Source organism: Excalfactoria chinensis, chromosome 6 (assembly GCF_039878825.1).
Source record: "Excalfactoria chinensis isolate bCotChi1 chromosome 6, bCotChi1.hap2, whole genome shotgun sequence".
Classification (NCBI taxonomy): Eukaryota; Metazoa; Chordata; class Aves; order Galliformes; family Phasianidae; genus Excalfactoria; species Excalfactoria chinensis.
This window is the reverse complement of record NC_092830.1, coordinates 3,378,156-3,397,545: the sequence shown is the minus strand read 5'-3', so window position 1 is coordinate 3,397,545 and position 19,390 is coordinate 3,378,156. Positions and strand designations below refer to the sequence as shown.

Sequence of the window (19,390 nt, the reverse complement as noted above, 5' to 3'; positions counted from 1 at the left end):
ACGCTTCAAATACAGACCCAACAGTAGAGGAAGCGTGCCAAATTTGTGCTATCAATGGCTTGATTACTACAGGCAATAACTAAGCCTCCGCAGACTGTGATTACATCTGATGCTTGCACTGGATGTAATAGGAGAAATTCTGCTGCAGGACATCTTTTCCACTAGTGGTTTATCAAGTTTTATATTTCAAGAGAGAATATTAATTATTGCTTGAGCAGCTACGCACATAACCAGAACTGCAGGAGGTATTCCCAAAATGTACCATTGTGAGCATTACCATTTAGACTGCTCTTTTTGTTAATGCTGCTTTCTTTCTAAAAGTGGATGCTGCAGTGTTTAAAATCATGAACATCTCCATCTTAAAAACTCCAGCCTGAAAATTAGTTCAAGAACAGCAGAGAAAAGAATAGCCAACGTAAAGAGTTTTCTAATGCTACGGATGGTGTTATTTCCTACTTCTATCTCTGAAACTGTATATGAAGACCCAAAGTCTGGTCTGGTATATTTGATGGACATGATGATCCTTATGGGAATGTCCCATCTCAGGATACGCTATCATTCTAATACACACCTACCAGAGGCACTGACCAAGAATACCTAAGTAAACCAAACTAATTACCAAAGCCTGAAATGATGGAACTGTGGCTGTGGCCACTGCAGATCACATATCTTTCTCTAAAGCTTCTTTATTTGAAAAAGAGAAAAACTAACAATCCCCTTATCAAAATGGTGTGACTTAAATGTACTAAGAATATGCAAATATTTGTCATCTATCTGCTCTTTCCTGGTGCCTCAAACCCCATTTTGATGATTTTCACTGACATAAATAACCTCAGGCAGCAAAATTATTCCAGTGCAAAACAAACCTTTAACATCCAGTGAAGCAAATATGAAAGCAGCAAGCTATTGCCTCCAGTAGCAATTACCAATCCTGCCATGACTATCCTGGCTCAGATCATACCCAATTCATAAAGTGCACATGCTATTTCTTACTCTGCTGTGATTGTACCTGTGACTTAGAATGCATGATATAATACCAAACAGCTGCATTTCATTAGGCTGTCTGCATGCCTCTGATTTACACTCCTGATTTACAGCAAGCGCAGGCTTTCATAGATTTGTCTCCATTAGGAAAAGGTTTAATGGAATCAAGAAATAAAAGTGCTTTAGAGAAAAGGCAACAAAATAAAACACTCTAGGCAAGTGAAGGAATGAGACAAGACCTCTAAGCTTAGTTATGAAATAGTATTATAGGTAAAAAGGTATATAGGACTAAAAACTAATCACGACAGAAAAATAAATGAGTCATCATTATTCCCTATGCACACAATTTCCACCTATTTTCACTTAAATACACACACCATCATTTTATCTAAGTACAGTAACAGCCATATAGCATAGAAAACCGAGTACTGCTTCTACTACTTATCTTACAGGTCACTCTTATTAAGGGTAGATAAGATTATCTAAATATGCTACTTCACTATGTCAGGTGTACTAGTTAGAAAATTTACTAGCTAATAAGCCTATATCATCAGGCGCCTGTGACTTGAACTACATTTTCCCACCAGTACCAAATTGAAACATTTCTTATGATAAAGTGAAGAAAGAATGTGTTTTTCAATTGTCAGTAAGTTTTAGAATGGCTACCTGATGTGCAGCCTTGCTCATCCCTACACATATAGATATATATATATTTGTGTTCATGTATGCATATTCATATTATTATGCATTCATACTATGTATTCAATATATATTTGTAGGAGTAGAGAAGGCTGTAGTCATATCTATGGATATAAGTATTCATATGTATGCCTGTATATATCTATATACACACAGACATTTATATAGGCATCTCTTTCCCATGATGAAGAATTTTCATTAAAATTCTCCAGCTGAAGTGTCTGAAGGACTGCATCACTGAACGTAGGGATGTACAAGGTCTCTTAATCGGTTATTTAAATTATGGAGTTTCTGACACTTCTACACTTGTAGAAGACACTTCTACAGTAAACATATGTTTGGCATGACCCATATACAAAGCACAACATTCAATATTCAGTATTTTCTGTATGAAGACTGGATTTTAAACCATCCCCTGTTCTCAAAAATATCTGAATCATCACTGTAGGTATCTAACATCAAGAATTACTACAAATTTATATCACAGAACAACTTCAGAATAACTTCAAGACTCAGAAAGGAGGATTTTTGATTGATTTTTCAAGCTTACACTCTAAATTTACCATTCAGCTACACGTCCACCTATTTAGATAGATGATGGTCAAGAACAAAGAACAAGAGGTACATCCTCCTCCAGCTCAGGTGAAATTAAGAATACCTTTGCCCTGATGGCATTGTACCTTTTGTAGAAATGCAGACCAGCTACTACGTGGTCTTAACTTGAATTTGCTCCATATTGAAGACATTTTGAGAACCTATAATCTCGTTCTGCCAGACTAAAGCATCTTTAGAGTCAAAATGCAACACAGCCTCTCTTATTTTCAGTTCGGACTGGGAAATCCTTATTTATATTATACCACCTTTTCTAGTCCTGGCAAAGTTGTATTCACAAACCCTTTAACTGAGATTAGGATTAATTTCTGCTGTGCTCTATCAGTGAAGCACATTGCTTGTGAGATTAGGAGCTGTCAATATTTTCTATAATACATGTTATGATTTTGAAGAGCTGTGAATTACAGATGGAGATACGTGGAAGTGCTTTTTAAAGAAATTTCGCTTAAGTTTTACCCTTTTTCATTATTCTCGAAAACTTGTTTATGAGTAACTCAAAATGAGTACTTGATAAACGAAATTCAACCCGCAGATTTTCTGAGCGCAGACCCAAGTCACACAGTGTTTTCTGTTTCTTAATTGGGAAATAACTTCCCATGAATTTTCTGTAACAGGGCTTGACTTCAGCAGTCATTTTGTCTACAAGTATGTGAATAATTCCATCCCTATTCAGCAATGCACTCTGCGATCTATTCAAGTTCTACGAGCGCGTATTTAAGGTTGAGCATTTGCTTATTTAATGCATAGTTCACTGGGAGCTGTTTGCTTTAAAGAAATCAGCTTTTTATCTGCTGTTCCTGCCAGTAAATTCCTTCATTTGAATTTCTGTGGAAGGTAAGAACCAGAAGAAAACAAACTCCTTGGAAACTCAAGAAGTTCGTAGGCATACCTTGTTGTAGAACATAAAAGTATTAAAAAGGTTCTACCAGATCAGCCTGGTAACCCAATGCCAACAGAGACCAAAGGTGGGTGCTTCAGAAAAGATATAAGAATATCAACAGAGCAACTCACTCAAATCTGTTTGCATCTTTTCAGGCTTATTATCTGTCTGGAGAGGAGTGCTGTTGGTCAGACAGTAATCCAGGCATTTCTTTCCTTGATACAGTTAGCAGGACGTCGGTACTGACAGAACGCCTTTTGCACTACTCAAGAAGAAAAACCCTTATGCTACAAGTTTCCATGTTCTGTAATGTTAAACCCTCCTTTCTGGTCTCACACAACAGAAAGTCACACTCAGAGAGCATGGCATACAGTACCATTTCTTGAATACTTTAGAAACATACAAAATAGACCAGCCTGTAGAAAGATTCAAAATCAATCAGAATACATACACACTTCTTTCCAAGCCTAGCTTCAGTTCTTACTTCTCAGTTTCACAGAACAAAAGCTTTGGAAAGTGGACTTCCAAATCCACTATTTGTCTTCCCATCTGCCAACAAGTATACTCCACATATTAACTTGCATCTGCTCTCCATAGTACCCCAAAACATTTTATGTGTGCAATCGCTACTAAATCATTTTTTCCTTAATGTGGTGCTTTCTCAGGTTTTTCCACATTTGTCACTTATTATATCACCTCATCACATTCTGAATTTCATCTACTAAACAAATTACTAGTGTCATCACTATCATTGCTACATTTGCTGTCCACAATACCTACACTAGCACTGCTCTCCCTCTTCAGTACTGACCCCAGCAGTGTTGAATATGAAAGACTGACTACAGGGACACAACACACAAAGAAGCTTGGCCTTGTTCCTAACGGGCAATATGGTCTCCATTGCAGGTGTGTAGGAGACAACAGATGTTAATATTATAACTCCCTAGGCCTCTTGTATGTATTCGTGCATTTATTTCTTGCCTAGGAAATATGACAAACAGATAGCTTTGCCCATCTTGACTAAATTGCCCCTCAGTGTGTTAAATATATGAAGACACAGTGAAAGGATTGCCATGAAGAGGAAGAAAAAGTTGCTTGAACTTAACTTACAAGTGAAAAATCTGGTGAACCTGAGCACTAGCTCATTCCCTAGCAGTTTAATACGTTTCCTCTTCCACGTATTTGCTGCTGTCTGTTTGCTGAAGGTTCTGATGCTTTGGAGAAGTTAAGGGAACAAACCATGTGCACATTCCTCAGGAAGCTCACTGTGGTCTGATGGCAGAGTTGAAACCAGCTCAGGAACTGGTTTCAAGCAAGGCACTAAACACTACATCTTCATATCTTCAACTGTCACAGCTATTTGCTAATGGAATGCAGTTCCAAGCCCTCAAATCAACTGGGATACATTGAGAGAATGAGGACAAACAAAGATATGATACACTCCAGTCATTAGCCTGCAGTTAGTTTAATGCTAAATCAATTCCTAATAACATCATAAACTCTGAGAGCACAGAAATTATAGCAGGTTGCAAACCTCAGCCATGGTGCAGCCAACCAGACTGTGCTGACCTTTTGCTTTGCCACAGCAGCACTGTTGCTGGTGATCACAGCTGGTATCTCAAAATTATCTGAGTCAGTCACTCTTCTGAGCACAGACATACATCTATACAGGTAGGGAAGTATATATGGTGAGGGTGACAAAGGATGGACTGGTAATTTAAAGTCCTTACAACAAACAGAATACTCCAACCAAAGGTTACATAAGAAAAAAATACCAATTACATCAGTCAACTTATGATGTAGTTGAAGTCTATTTTGGACTGACAAAAAATGCCATTAAAGAAATATTCCAAGATTTTCATAGTTTGTTTCTGTTCCCGCTGCCTCTTCCCATAATTCCTTCCTTGCATTTCTGATATCTGTTTCTGTACAACCAGCATTCCTTGAGAAAAATGTAATGATTTCAACAGCTTCACTTCTCTCTTCAATGCAACAAAGTAAAATAATTGCAATAATCAGAAAATTATATCTTTCATTAGTAACGTTTAGAGTATTTTTGTTGCCATTCTCAGTATAAAAACAGGCTAGACTTCTCTTTATAACACAGTTGCAGGTGTACTTTATTTCCTTATCCACCACTGAAGTAGTACATAATGCCATCCTCTATACTATGTTGCTAGCTGATGCTAATTGACAACATGTAATACGACAAAACTAAAGACTATTTCTGACCTACTTTAGTCCAGACATAAAAAGCCACAGCTTTCCTTTCAGAATAAATACATACACCAAGATTTAGATGATTTTTGAATCGTTACCTTTACTTTATTGACAGTGTAATATGCAGAAGTTTTACTGATCAAAAATAAGCACAGCCTGCGACCGCCTTGGAAAATGGCACCAGTGAATCTTAAACAAACTTCATTCCTTTTGTTAGAAAGATTCACTGTCACATCAATCTCAGGTAATAGGACTTCAGTAATTAGTCTTCAGGAAGTGATTACTGGCACCATAAAATAAGCGTGTCCATTCATTCTAACTGATACATTTTTATCTTAGACATAAACCCTTGTTCAGAAATGTGAAATTTGTTCAGAAATGTGAAACTGGTAAAGTCACAGAAGCTTTCACTTGTAAGAGAAGTTAGTGATTTCCTGACAAACAGTACAGCATCTCACATTGCTCTGGGTATGAGAGATTGGTTGCAACACCTCCTCTCATTCTAAAAGCTAATAGAAATCTTTCAGAAATTAGTAAATCCTGTGAAAGCAGTTTTACTCACACTGTTCTTCCCACTCCTGGTCATCATCACTGTGTTGACTGTGCTGCTGAGCTTGCTTGAGACTCAAGTACAGCTCTTTTGCTCGGATTTCCTCCTGCTGCCTTATTTGTTCTTCACCCCTTTGTCTTTCCTCTTCTTCTCTTTTCTAAGCAAAATGAAGCAAAACAGAGATAATTCAAGTGGAAGATTTAGCCAAAAGTTAGGACACTGCTTCAGTTGTTTCTGACCAGAGTAGCTATGGTACATTGAAAAAATGCTATTTCTTTTGACTTAAGTTTCTCACCTGACCCAAACAAGCATAACAGAAACCACAGCAATAAGGAATTTCAGAGCAACTAAGATCTGAAACTTATAAGGAGAAAATGTCTCATAACATGGCACCAGAGCTTATACTATCCTATAATTCAGAAGTAATGCTCTTGTTTTCAGTACACACATACTCCTACTGGAAAGCATCACTCTCACCCAAGCTTTATACACATTTGTAATGCTACAATGGGATGATAATAGCAGGGTGGCAAAGTCTGCAGCTACAGCAAATGAGAACGAGAACAAATGCAGGAACCGCAGAAACAGAAAGGAAGGAAAAGAGCTTTGGAAGGCCTCAAGTGGGCAGGGATCTCCAGAGAGATAGTCTCACCTCCACTGCTGACCCTTCAATGAGGGCTGGGAAAGGGTGGGTCCTGGCTCCAGCCCTTCCAATCACTCAAATGCATTGAGTGCACCTGAGCTTCCCTGGGTAGGCCCTGCTTTCCCACCAGGTGCTCAGCCACCTGTTCAGACCTTGACTTAGTATTTCCACTACAACATCTTCTCTACTATCTGTACTATTCTGAATCAGATTTACTAGCGTTCTTGAGCAACTGCCACCACGTTTCTTCATAACCAACACAGTGAACAACGTTCTTCATATATCAAGACTGTTATTTGTTCCAGAAAAAAAAGCCAGACCCTCCAGCATAGGCCAAACACTTCACAAAATGTAACTTAAATTAACACATAAAAAAATTTCCTGTGCAAGAAGACCATCAAAGAGATGGAAACCTGTAACATCACAGCTGCCCTTCTACATACTATCAACAACTGAGGTGCTTAATCCGTGCAGGAATAGGAATCCACATCTATTTTTTAATATTTTTCATTATTACATTAGAAAGAGAAGTAAATTTATTTTGTTGAACTAAGAAGTCTGCTACTACAAACTAAGAAGTTTGTGCTGTGTAAATAATATCCCACTAACAACAGAGGTCTTGAATGAATAATGGAAAAACCACTATAACCTCACTGATAAGAAACTAATGCAGAATAATTTCATTAGCAGCCTCTGAGTATGCAGTCACCTTGAACTGCTGACCCATCTAAACTCAACCCAAACTAGAAGTGAAGCCCAGGTAGACTGTAAACTGTTATACAGTGTCCAGCATCAAGCAACTGACCCAGCTGAATAAAATATGATGAAACTACTTTTTACTTTAGGGGCCTGGGAGAGATGTTTCCGTCTTCCCTAAACAGTTGTGTGGGGTTTTTTCTTTGGTTTGTGACAGGCCACAAGTGGGAGTTCATATAATCTTCCCATTTTCCTAACTTCTTCCTTTGGGTGGGATTTTACTGTTTAATTACTATGAGAAAGAAAAAAGTTAAGCACAGAGAAAGAAAAAAATAGGATTAAGCCAGAAAACAACCTTCCCAGATGCATCAACGTGTCTGATCAATTATCTGAGCTAATATATTTCAGCAAGCAGATCTTAACTACAGGGCTTTGCATGAGTTATTTCTCTTCCTTCCTTGCAAAGTGGTCTGAAACCAAGTTCAGACGAGACTGCTCCTTCTTTCAAAGGGGAATTAGATATATTTAGCTTCCTTCACACCCTATTTGTGTACTGTGAACTTTTTGTAAGGCCACCCCCTCCAATTTCGATAACAGATGTCCTCAGAATTCTCAAAACAGCGAGATTCAAAGCACTACCAATGCAAAATGTGGTCTATCCTAATAGGAACTTAAAAATAAAAAGGTAAAACCTAACTTTGAGCATACTCCTGTGAGAACCCTTCTTCGTTTACTAGCTCAGAGCTTGCTTCTTGAGGTATTTCTTGTGATAAGGCCCAAACTGATTTATGGAGGAGGCAAGTGATGGGTGTTACCGTGTAATTTAATCTCACACCGGGTATACATATACCAAAGAACCTCCTCTCCCTCCTATAAATTGGAGCAAGACAGCTCAAAACTCACAGGCTGCATCAGGAGATGCACAACCAAGCTTGAGTAATGTTGCTGTTAATCATACAAAAAGCATCTTAGTCGCCTAATTTTCCATATTTCGATTCTTCCTGTCAGAAGATGTTATCCATATGGAAGTTCAGCCTCATCTTTGTCGGAAAAGGGCTGAATTACTCCAAATCTATTAATTCATTAAAGGTATGTATTGATTCATTTCTTTCTCCAATAAGCAGATTTTGTTTTATACCGTATTGGAAAAGTACTCCTTTGACAGTCGTCTGTCCTACACCTGCCAGGATTCAAAGATCATAAGCAATGCCAATATATTAATAGGTACATCCAAACAATTTTGCTTTTTTAACATTTGACTCACAGAAACTTCACGAAGACCCAACAAAGCAAAAAGAACCAATACTGTTCTGCTGTTCCAGTTGGCAATGACACAGTGGCACGCTGAAGTAAAAATGACATCTTAGAGTTGTACCAATGTGCAAATAGCAGTGCATAAACAAGGACAGATGCCTTGAGTTTCATCAAGGTGCTTTGACTCTCAATAGTCAGACAGCTGACACAGCTCTGTAATGTCTTTGTCCATTGACTATTAAAAAAAGACTAAGAAGTATTAAGCAATTTAGCAGCAACAATCAAGCACGGTTTTCAGAGTGGGAAAATGGAAGAAATGCTAATCTCTGTCCTTGCAAGAATACCGCAATTTTTCCATTTCCTCAAGTAAATTAAAACAACTTTTCTTCATTTAGCTCAGCTGAGCACCGCTATTATACATAAGCAGAGGAGGTCCCCTTGATCCTACTAAAGTAAATCAAAAGACCTGAAATACTGTGCATTGATAGTGATGTACCTGTGTAGTGAATAGGGGGGTTTTATAGCACACCTGATAAACAATAAATTAGGCTGATCTTATTGTTTCTGACAAAGAAAAGCCCTGTAATGTTCTTCACTCGATTTCTCATATATTAGTGCCAGAGTCTCTGATTATTTCTAACATTGTCCTCGCACTGTTATCTCCTGTGTCTTAAGAAGATTAGTTGAGTGGACACTTCATTATTGCTGAAATGTCAATGCTTTTATGAAGCACTGATTTCACAGCCCAGAAACTTCTTCAGAAAAAAAAAACAAAAACATATATATATATATATATATATATATATATATATATATATATATATATATATTTATACCCTTTTATGCCTCCCATAGAACCAGGCTTTTCTTATTTCAGTTGCTAGCAAATGTTTTTAATTCCTTCTTGGAAAAAGCATCCAATCAGCTATTCTTTATTCCTATGAAGTGAATAATGGCTGCCAGAATGTGCTGCTTAAAAAAATCTCCACTGCACTGAGGTTATTCTTTTAGGAAGACAGATCAACATAGAGGTAACCCTCAGTAATCAAAATGTTTCTATTCAACATCTTAAACCACAAAACCGACCAACAACCAAAACGAAAACTGCCAGGATAAACCCCACAAGGATCCACCTCACAGCAATTCCCTTGAATTGCGCAAGAGATCTGTCACAAGTTTGTTTTCAATGAAGCTGTTGTTGAAGAATTCCTAATACAGTGATGAGAATAGCAAAAATAACAGAACTCTATTTGGTTATTTTTAGGAAAGCACAACATAGGAAAGACAGCAAGCATTAGGATAAGTAAGCATAAAAGGTGTGCATTCTTAATGAAAATGAACAACAGTAGGACTTTTCACACTTGCTCCAATGGAAAAAGAACAGCACCATGTTTATCTGGTTCTCCCCATGAACCTAATCCTGCACATAGAGCTGAAAGTAAAGAGCTGTAATAATCTCCAGCCATCACCTTCTGCCTCGCAGCTGGGAGAGACCGCACTGTGTGCTGTGATCCTTTCATCTCTTCCAGAATAATTAAGAAGGTGACAATTCAGCGCATGGTTGCAAATTGCCAAGAAATACCAACCTGCTGCAACAAATCATGCTGGCAATTCAACAGGCAGGAGTAATCCTCTACAGCTTTAACTCCACTGAAGAATGTGAACATGCTAAATGATCTTATCTAGCCCCTGGCATTTGAGCATTTACCACAAACTTGTTACTGTAAATGTGCATCGCACAGTGTTTGATAGTGCTACTTCAGCCAGCTCTAAATAATATTTAATCCTAGCCAGGGTTAGCTTCTGGTGTTTCTGTCCAACACGGATGAGAGGAGATTAGGTCAGTATTCAGTTTCTGCCGCAGGATGATTTTTTAAATGCCCTGGGAAAAGACAAGGCACATCATTTCATTGTTTTCCAATAGAAAATGGAGCTTCTGGCTGCTGAGGCTATTAGGGCTCATCTCTGGAGCATTACAGGATGCGAGGCAGCTTGAATGACTGTCACCCTGCTTGGGGCAAAAGCCACACAGAGGGCTTGATACAGCAGCCCTCTTTGAGATGAAGGATACCCAGGATTCCCTCCACACTTCAGGCTGCCACCAAGCATCCCTGGCAGACTGATAGCTGAAGCCAGCCTGCTGCAGCACAGCTGCTGTGCATATCATGCAATTCCCTGCAGCCAGGTTTGCGCTAGGGCAGATGTCTAGGCCACCTGCCAGAGTACTGCGAACACAGCTCACCTTCACATCTGAGGCCTTAGACCTCCCAGCTCCTAATAAGACCATCTGAAAAACTCAGGGTTCTCAGCTCCTGGATGGCATGCTGTCAGCAGGACTGGAACAGCAGGATTGACTTCAGAGATCAGCATTCTCCACAAACCCACCTGGCAGTCTCCAGCAGAGCTGTGTACAAGTATCAGCAGAAATACATCCAAGCTCTTCCCAGGGTTTTTCTGAGAAAATTCTCCAATTTGCCTCAGAAAGAAAAACATCTGCAGAAGTGTATCGTATTCCCTACCATCAGCATCCCAAGAGGAATGGGGGCTCTGCATCATTACACTAGTCCACACATATTAGCACGGAGACCTATGTTAGCAGTGCAGTTGTGCTTTAGGTAAAATTCACATTCCAATAACAGATGAGCCTCAGGACGTGCTATTCACATACAGCTCACATGGGAAGGCACCAATATCACACGCTGCATTGCAAAGACCGCATTTTAGATGAGCTAGAAAACAAAGGCGAAGACTAATGCTGATTAGGAAGGATCTGAGGTTTACTACATATGCTGGAACAGACGGTCCTTAAGCAGAATCTCCCAATAGCTTATTTCTTTTACACAGTTTAAATTCCTAGTACATAAACTAACCCCATCAGTGGTTCATATGTTCCCATTTACCCATGGGAAAGGTCATAGTTATGCTGCATCCAAAATAAGGACATGAGCTTCAGCAGCACAATCCGTATCCATGTTTCTCGGGAAAGGATTTTTCTTTATAGTTCATGTCACAATTCATTGCATGAAGGATAGTAAAACTTTAAGATCCGTTTCCCAGCAGAAGGTGAAAACCTGCCTCATTCCAGTATCACTAAAGAAACATCTACATAGAAAAGAACAAAATACCTTAACTATTGTATCAAAAAAAAACCACAGAAATGAAGCATTACCAAATTATTGCAATTGGCATTGAGTGTACTAAAAGGATTTTTGGAATGAGTTAGATGCAAAATGCTGACAAGAAGCTGTTGTCTTATTCTATCATTCTGAATATGCTATCCTTGGGAAAGAGCTCAGTGTTTTCTTGGCACAGAGCATGTAGCTGAAATTACAGCTTATTTGCACTTAAAGATAACAACAGGCCCACTTAATTGCCTGATATTTAGTTAGAAACAATTTGGGTGTGTTGTTTTGGTTTTTTTTAGAGTAGGACAGAATGCTCATTGCTAGATTGCAAGAAGTGCAAGATACACTAAGTGGTGATTATGACATCTTACTGTGTTTGAAATCTCTACACCTGGCAGCAACCACCTGAAAATAAAAGCAGGTCCATGGCATTTGGGGCACAGGAAGGCACTCACAAAGCAAAGCCTATTCAAGCCAATGGGACAGAAGTGTGCTCTGTTTACTGAGCACAAGTATTCCTTACTACTTTCCAGAATACTAATTACTCTTTTTCTTCTCAGAATGTTGTTTATAAATCTTCCTTCTTTCGTGAGAATAACAGTCAGGACACAGAAACTCTTGCTTCACTCAACACAGTCCCAATGGGAATCAGCCATAAACACTCGAATAAAACTAGTGGCAGGAAACTGTAATGCTATTCCTCTCGTTCTGCCTATGATAAAAAAAAATCAGCATGATTTCTCCTTGTGTGCCACACTGTCACTACAAGTCCCACTAAATATTTTTGTTATACATAAAGAGACACAGCGTTGATTTAACCTGATACACAATTTTTGTTAATACCCACGGATTTTAACAAGATTACAATCTAGCTTTATTGTCAATTGTGCTTATGTAATTAGACTTGACAGGTATCTGTATGACAACATCAGATAGCACTTTACTATTAATATTTTCTTGCTTTATGGAGACCACAAAGAACTGAGACAGTATCTCTCGTTTCTAAATGTAGCTGAAGGATATTATCCTCTTCTGGCTCACTGAGGATCACATCTTTAATTTATCCCAGCTCTGTACATTGTTCAAGACTCTTAATGACAGCAACTGATAAAAGCAGGAAACGATGTCTATGATCTCATAGCCTTTGTGAATTTGCAAAAAGATTAACGATAGTAATTGGCTCTCTTATTTGTCCTTTGCGATAGATGCATAAAAGAATAGCAGTTCTTAAGCTGCAAAAATAGAGAATTGAACATTAATATTCTAGTATCATCAGTTAAAGGTGTTTCTGCTTAAGAAACACCAAGAAATGCAATATTTTTTCAGCAGTGTTAGAAAAAAGAAACAGGAACCATCATTCACTTTGATATGTGAGATATCATTTATCTAGAGCATGCAGCCTCAAAGTCCCATGGTAGGTCAAGAATACAAAAGTGTTTTAAAAAGGCGAGTTTGTGATACATTGTGGTCAGAAATTAAACACATCAGCTGAACAGACAGAGTTTCAATCTCTCAAGTCAAAATTCTTCAATAGGGCAAAGGCACGGAGGGTTTCATACCCTAGTTTTGGAAACCACTTAAACTACACACTGGTCATTATCACGGAAGGATGATTACCAACATATTAAATATCTTAAACCTGCTAAAGCGAACTTGTGAAGTGACAGGCATTTGATATCACACTGAATCATTCACAAAAGGTACATTTCTTCCTGATTTCAATGATTGCAGTCATACATAAGGAAACTAAATCATCTTTTTCCCAACATGGAACCAAGAGAGATTAAATAAACTGGTGGACAGAGAAGCTGCTGGGACATCAAGCAAGGTACAATGAGCAGAATTTGGTGCCACACTTGTCAAATTGTGGAAGGCCAGATTTCCTTGATAGAAAAAAAAATGTGACTGCTGACCACTGAGTTTTCACAAGCTGCTCATTAGGCTTTTTAGAAAAATCTCTTTGAAACAGAAGAACAACAGCGAGCTTGTAGGCATTTACACCATCAATAGTGTACTGTGCACTGTAAAATAACCACAGAGCCACAAGTGAACAGGCCTGCAGCAGTCTTTGTTCAAGAGAGCTTCGCTTCTGGAAAGCAGAGGAAGGAAAGGAACTTAATTAGTTGCTCTGCTCATTATTCATACATTAATAAAGCTACTTGAAAGGTATAGTTTCATTACTCCCTGGCATCAATTTTCAATTGCCTTGTTCTCTCCTATGAATTCAAATTAATGGTGCAAAGCACAAGCAACTTGGTTCTGCAGAGGACCTTGCTTGTGCTATATAGTCATCCTCAAATCACAGCCCCATGGTTTTCAAGTAACTTGCTGACTCTAGTTGGTAATCAAACCACATAAATAAACACTTAGATTTTCAGAATTTGTTCTGTTACACAGGGACAAGGTGAGGATTCCATCCACTGTTCCCATGCATTTAATCACCAACCCAAGAAGAGAAAAATGACATTAACAAACTGTCAGCTGCAGAAAGTGAGTGGGGCGTAGATGGAAATGGTGGCATGCAGATCTCCTACGAGTCATGCTTTGCTACAGGTTTTCTCCATGGAAACCCAGCTGCATCAATCTTGTGCAATCCTGCAGTACGCATCTCAGGCTCAGAAGACTGTGATAATTTCTCTGCATACTAAGACAGTTATATTTTGCTGTTTTTATCATTACAAAATAAAACGAAAGATAAGAAACAGAGATCTCTATTTCCTGTCTTGTCTTCGTATTATATTCAACAAAAGACTCTCAAAAGAAGTACTCCAAACATTAAAATACTATAACTGAGTTTATGGAAAATTCACAATGGTGTCAATAAAATTCAGTTCAATGAACCTTGTGAAACAAAGCTCTCATATGTTGAGTAGGAGAAAGATCCGCTCTTCATTACCGTAATGAAAGTGGCGAGTGAATTTTTAAGTCAAATGCATGAGCAATGCACACAAAACACACCAAATACGTTCAGGCAGACCAGCTTAAAAAGATACATTCCACAACTGAACATTTTTCCCCCCAGTGTGATTCACTCTGTAGAGCTGACTAAACAATTCCATCAGTGTACAAACTGAATAACCCATATGATTGTCCTAACACTTTTGAATGAGATATGAAATTTTTTTCCCCATCACTCACCCAGCTGTGCTTGTGCACGCCACATAGCTATTTGCATATTCCAGGACGAAAAAACACTACTTCGGTTCTTAAAGCTTATTAATAAACATGCACCCAAGCTGACAAGAACTTTGAATCTATGTAAGAACGCTGAAAGTCTAAATATGATTGTGCAAACCTTCAAATCCTCCTGAATCTTTTCCTCCTCCAATTTTGCTGCTTTTCGATCTTCCATTTCTATCTTCCATTTTTCTGCTACTATTCTGGCTTTTTCTTGAGCCATCGCATCCCGGAATTTCTTTGTAATTTCAGCTTCTTTTTGTCTCCTTCAGGAAAGAATTTGAAAATAAAAATAATTAAAGATAATTCAAAACACAGTTTTGGGGTTATTTTTTAATTGAGGATCAAATGTTAGTCAGTAGTACTAACATTTGGTTGCAACAAATAATTAGTATAAGACATCACGGAAATACAAAAGAACAGAACCAAAACACATTTAATAAGAAACCTAGAAGAAATGGATTTCAGAAAGCCATCCAGACAGGAAACTTCATCCATTTTTTATAAAGGCCCCATTATTAATATAGCATCTTCTAAATTAGATAAGTGATTATTGGATATTTTCTAGTCATGACCTGCCTTTCTTGGCTGAAAACAGATTTTTCTTATCAGTCTAGCAAACTGCAGGAACTTCTTGCCTCTCAAATACCAGTGAAAATGCCTGCCAAATTCTAGCAGTAGACCGTATATTACCAGCGACAGCCTAAAAGGAGCACAGAGTGAAGTTATAATCCCTGTTTCAATACACAATCATCATCAGCAAGAAGAATCTGATAGGAAAAGCAATAATATAGAATAATCTGATATTTAATGTGTTACTTCTGAGCACTGAACTGCAAAACTAAGTGCAGGAAGCAGGTGGCCTACGTCCCAACAACATCAAGCATCAAAAGACTTATTCTCTCCCAATGCTCAAGTAAGCCCTACTGGGATGGCACTTCTACCAGCCTACCAGCATGGCACTTCTAGTAATCAGCTTCTGAACTGCTGGGATAAGAACTAATACAAACAGTATGCACATAAAGCCAATTGGAAAAATACAAATAAAATGGGTTATACATACAAAATATACAGATATATATTGAATATATATGAATATATGTAGAAAACAAATGAAAGCGAATGTTGACAAGACATACTTACCATTTTCTTACCAACCATTACCTCACACCTTTCTACAAGGCCATGAGTCCCATTATGCCAAGTGGACCCTGAATTCAGATTCTTAAATCCTCACCATAGCTCTTCTGCCTCCTTCTGCGCTTGTTGCCTGGCGCGTTCAGCTATTAGCTCCTCTGATATCTGTTCATACGGCTTGTCACCTGGGGCTTCTCCCATAACCCAGACCCAGACCTCACCATCCTTCCCACGCAGCCACTGCACATGTTTGCCATTACCTGCAAGAGCCACCAGCAGAAAAAAAAGGAAAAAAGCAAACACATCAGTGCAGACCCAAATCCTTACATAAATATAGAAGGAAAGACCAGAAAACTATTGTTTGGAAGCAATTTACTATTCAGAATAAGACACGACAGGCTTGATGAAATCTACACGTTATGACCAATCCACCATGCTAGAAGCGGGGAAGAAAATATCGGTACATTTCAAAGCATAATAATCTTCCAAGACTCACTGCTCTACCCCCCCCCAAAAAAAAAAGAAAAAGAAAAAGAAAAGAAAAATTCTGACATGAGTTTTCCAGAGTTTAGGGACTGCGATCCCTTTTTCATTGCAGAAACTAGATTGCCTTGCTTAATTCAGCAAAGGATGAACAAAGGAAAGAGAAAAAGAGATGGAGAGATAGAAACAACAAGAGGCATTACACAACTAGGAGAGCTTTAGCCCGCAGAGAATTCTGAGTGTCGGGCATACAAATACCTGAGCTGAACCTACATAAAAATCCAGGAATTCCCTGCTTCCATTGAGTGGAGGAGTTACAGAAACCCTACACATTAGAGCACATCAATCAACAGTAGAAGCATTCCTGTTCCAGGAGGCAATTCACAGGGATTAAGTTTCTGTTTCAGTTTTCATGAAAGGTTCTATTGGAGGTGGTTGAGTCAATATTCCTGGATGTGTTTAAAAACCATCTGGATGTGGTGCTCAGGGACATAATTTAGCAGAAGGTTGTTAGAGTTAGGGTAGTAAGTTTGGGCCACGGTTGAACTCGATGATCTTTAAGGTCTTTTCCAACCTGACTGATTCTATGATTCTAAGCAAAAATCTGCTACGTTGGCAGTGATTTCACCAGCACAGCTTGTGCACTCTTTACAATACAGATATTTGGCAAGCATTCATTTCCAAAACATCTGTGAAAGGCTTCCTGCTGAGCACAAAGGCTACTTGATTAGCTCCTATATACACCACTTCACTCTTGAACATTTAGTTCATATACTTTTAAGCTTTTTAGAGATTCATAAGAAAAAAATCAGTGGAAACAACTTTTGCATTCATTTCTAATTCGTGCTGATTTCTTGAAATTGTCCTTCACCGAAGGACATTCCACCACAAACACTAAAGCCAAGATAGGTAATGAAAATTATTATAAAAAAACAAAAAACAAACTAAATGGCCACAAGGGATCAGCAGTTCATCTAATTTTCTCTATATTAAGCAGGTTGTTCCGAAAGTAATACCTCCTATTTACTTCCATTCAAAGGACAACTGATAAAAGAGAACAATAATACTATTGTAGAGAGCAAATCCTCAGCTAACAAATACTATTTTTCAATATAGTTACCACCATTAGCTACGTATTTTCAACAGTGATGAACAAGAGCCTCCTGCATGCTGTGCTTGTACAAATTTGCATCAGCAGAAGTAACCAAACATAGCCGCTGTTGAAACACAACACCCATTGCCTCACTGCACTCACACGCATTGTTTGGTCTCCGTAAACGTTCAGCAAACACCAGCGAACATTAATGGATGCCTTTTTTATTTTCCACACAGAGGAATTCAGTGACATGCCTTTGATTCATATGCACTTCCGTGTCAGATGCCATACTGTTAGACTGCTCCTCAGCTTCCATCTTTCACACGGCATCAAGACGTAATGGATACTGGTGGGAAGGCTCAGCCTCTACTGCCATACCACCAATATCCACCTGTGAGGTTGTGAACCAACATAATAAAAGGCATTACTTTCAGAGCAGACCACACATTCTGCTGTATTTTACCCTCTTGCCTTCATACTGACACCAGTAATTTTTTCTGTGGCCACTTGTAGCCCTCCAGAAAGCATTTTGCCTCATTTCATGATATCAAGAATTGGACTACCCTCACTTTCCTAGTTAGTTTTTCTTCTCTGATCATTCTTGTAGGGGTTAAAATATATCCGGTCCTTTCTGAACCCTCATTTCAAGGTTTTTGGTTGTGGAAAAAAAAAAAACCCCACACATCTTTATCTACTTCATTAGCTTTGCTACTCCCACCATCTTCAACTACCTGCTGTTCTACAACAGGGAAACACCCACTTAGCCAGATTAAGTTTTCCCAGTGTATAATCAATAATAATTTAGGCATCCCAGACTGAGGAGAGAAAACTGCAGAAGGGAACGAAGCAGGGCTGTAGGCAGTAGGACACACCAGGGCCAAACCACACTCATAAATGTTTATGACGCAAACTGAAGGCAACGAACATACAAAATCTCTCAGTGAAAGCTGATATTCTACATCAAATTTGAAAATGTGATTTGTAAGAATTCCCTCTGCTGGCCTAATGGTACTAACTTCCTAGTGTGGAAAAATTTAAGCTAGTAATGTTTTTCTTCAGTAACCCCTAAACACTTGGTCCTTTCACAGTCTATCAGATTACATCTCAGGATACAAATGTAAACGTATTCTACTGTGGTTCTATTGTGTTGTGTTAGCCTAACATTTACAATGTATTTTTTCTTACACAGCATTTGAAAACCATCTACCAGGAACAGACTCATCATATCAGTGTGTCCCTAAGGTTGTCATTTCACTTACCTAAGAAGTACAGAATGATTTCCTAGGGGTATTGTATCTACATTTGAGAGATGTACATTTGACAGCTAGACCACTTGATGAGTAAGGAATTGGCTGGTTGGTAGCATTCACAGTGCTTGCAGTCAATGGCTCAGCATCCAGGTGGGGATCAGTTATATCTTTGTTATCACTGTCGACAGTGGGGTTGAGTACCTCCAGCAAGTTTGTGGACAGCACCAATCTGAACTGCGCAGCCAACATGCTGAAGGGAAAGATGCCATTCAGGCAGACCTTGACAACCTTAATAGGTAGGCCCATGGAAATCTCACTAAGTTGAGCGAGGTCTAAGTGCAAGATCCTGCACCTGTGTAAGGTGCTTCCTCAACATGAGAAAGCAGCATGCACTCGCAGTCCAGAAGGCCAGTTGAGTCCTGGGCTGCATGAAAAACAGCACAGCCAGCAGATCAGGAAGGTGACAGTCCCTCTTAGTCCCACTTTCACGAGGCCTCAACTGTACTACTGTGCCTGGACCCCTCCAGGCACAGGAAAGATGTGGACTTGTTGGAGCAGGTCCAGAGGAGAGTCATGAGGATGCT

The 19,390-nt window shown here is 38.8% G+C and overlaps 1 protein-coding gene across 1 annotated transcript in view; it reads right to left on the bottom strand.

Annotated features, from left to right (window-relative positions):
- SH2D4B (SH2 domain containing 4B) overlaps nt 1-19,390 on the bottom strand; it is a 61,566-nt gene that overhangs the window by 30,138 nt on the left and 12,038 nt on the right. Inside the window, exons 2-4 of the mRNA XM_072340251.1 lie at nt 16,078-16,237; nt 14,959-15,106; nt 5,958-6,102 (exon numbers count right to left, since the gene is read on the bottom strand). Of these exons, the coding sequence (XP_072196352.1) occupies nt 5,958-6,102; nt 14,959-15,106; nt 16,078-16,237 (453 nt within the window). The remainder of the gene's footprint in view (nt 1-5,957; nt 6,103-14,958; nt 15,107-16,077; nt 16,238-19,390) is intronic.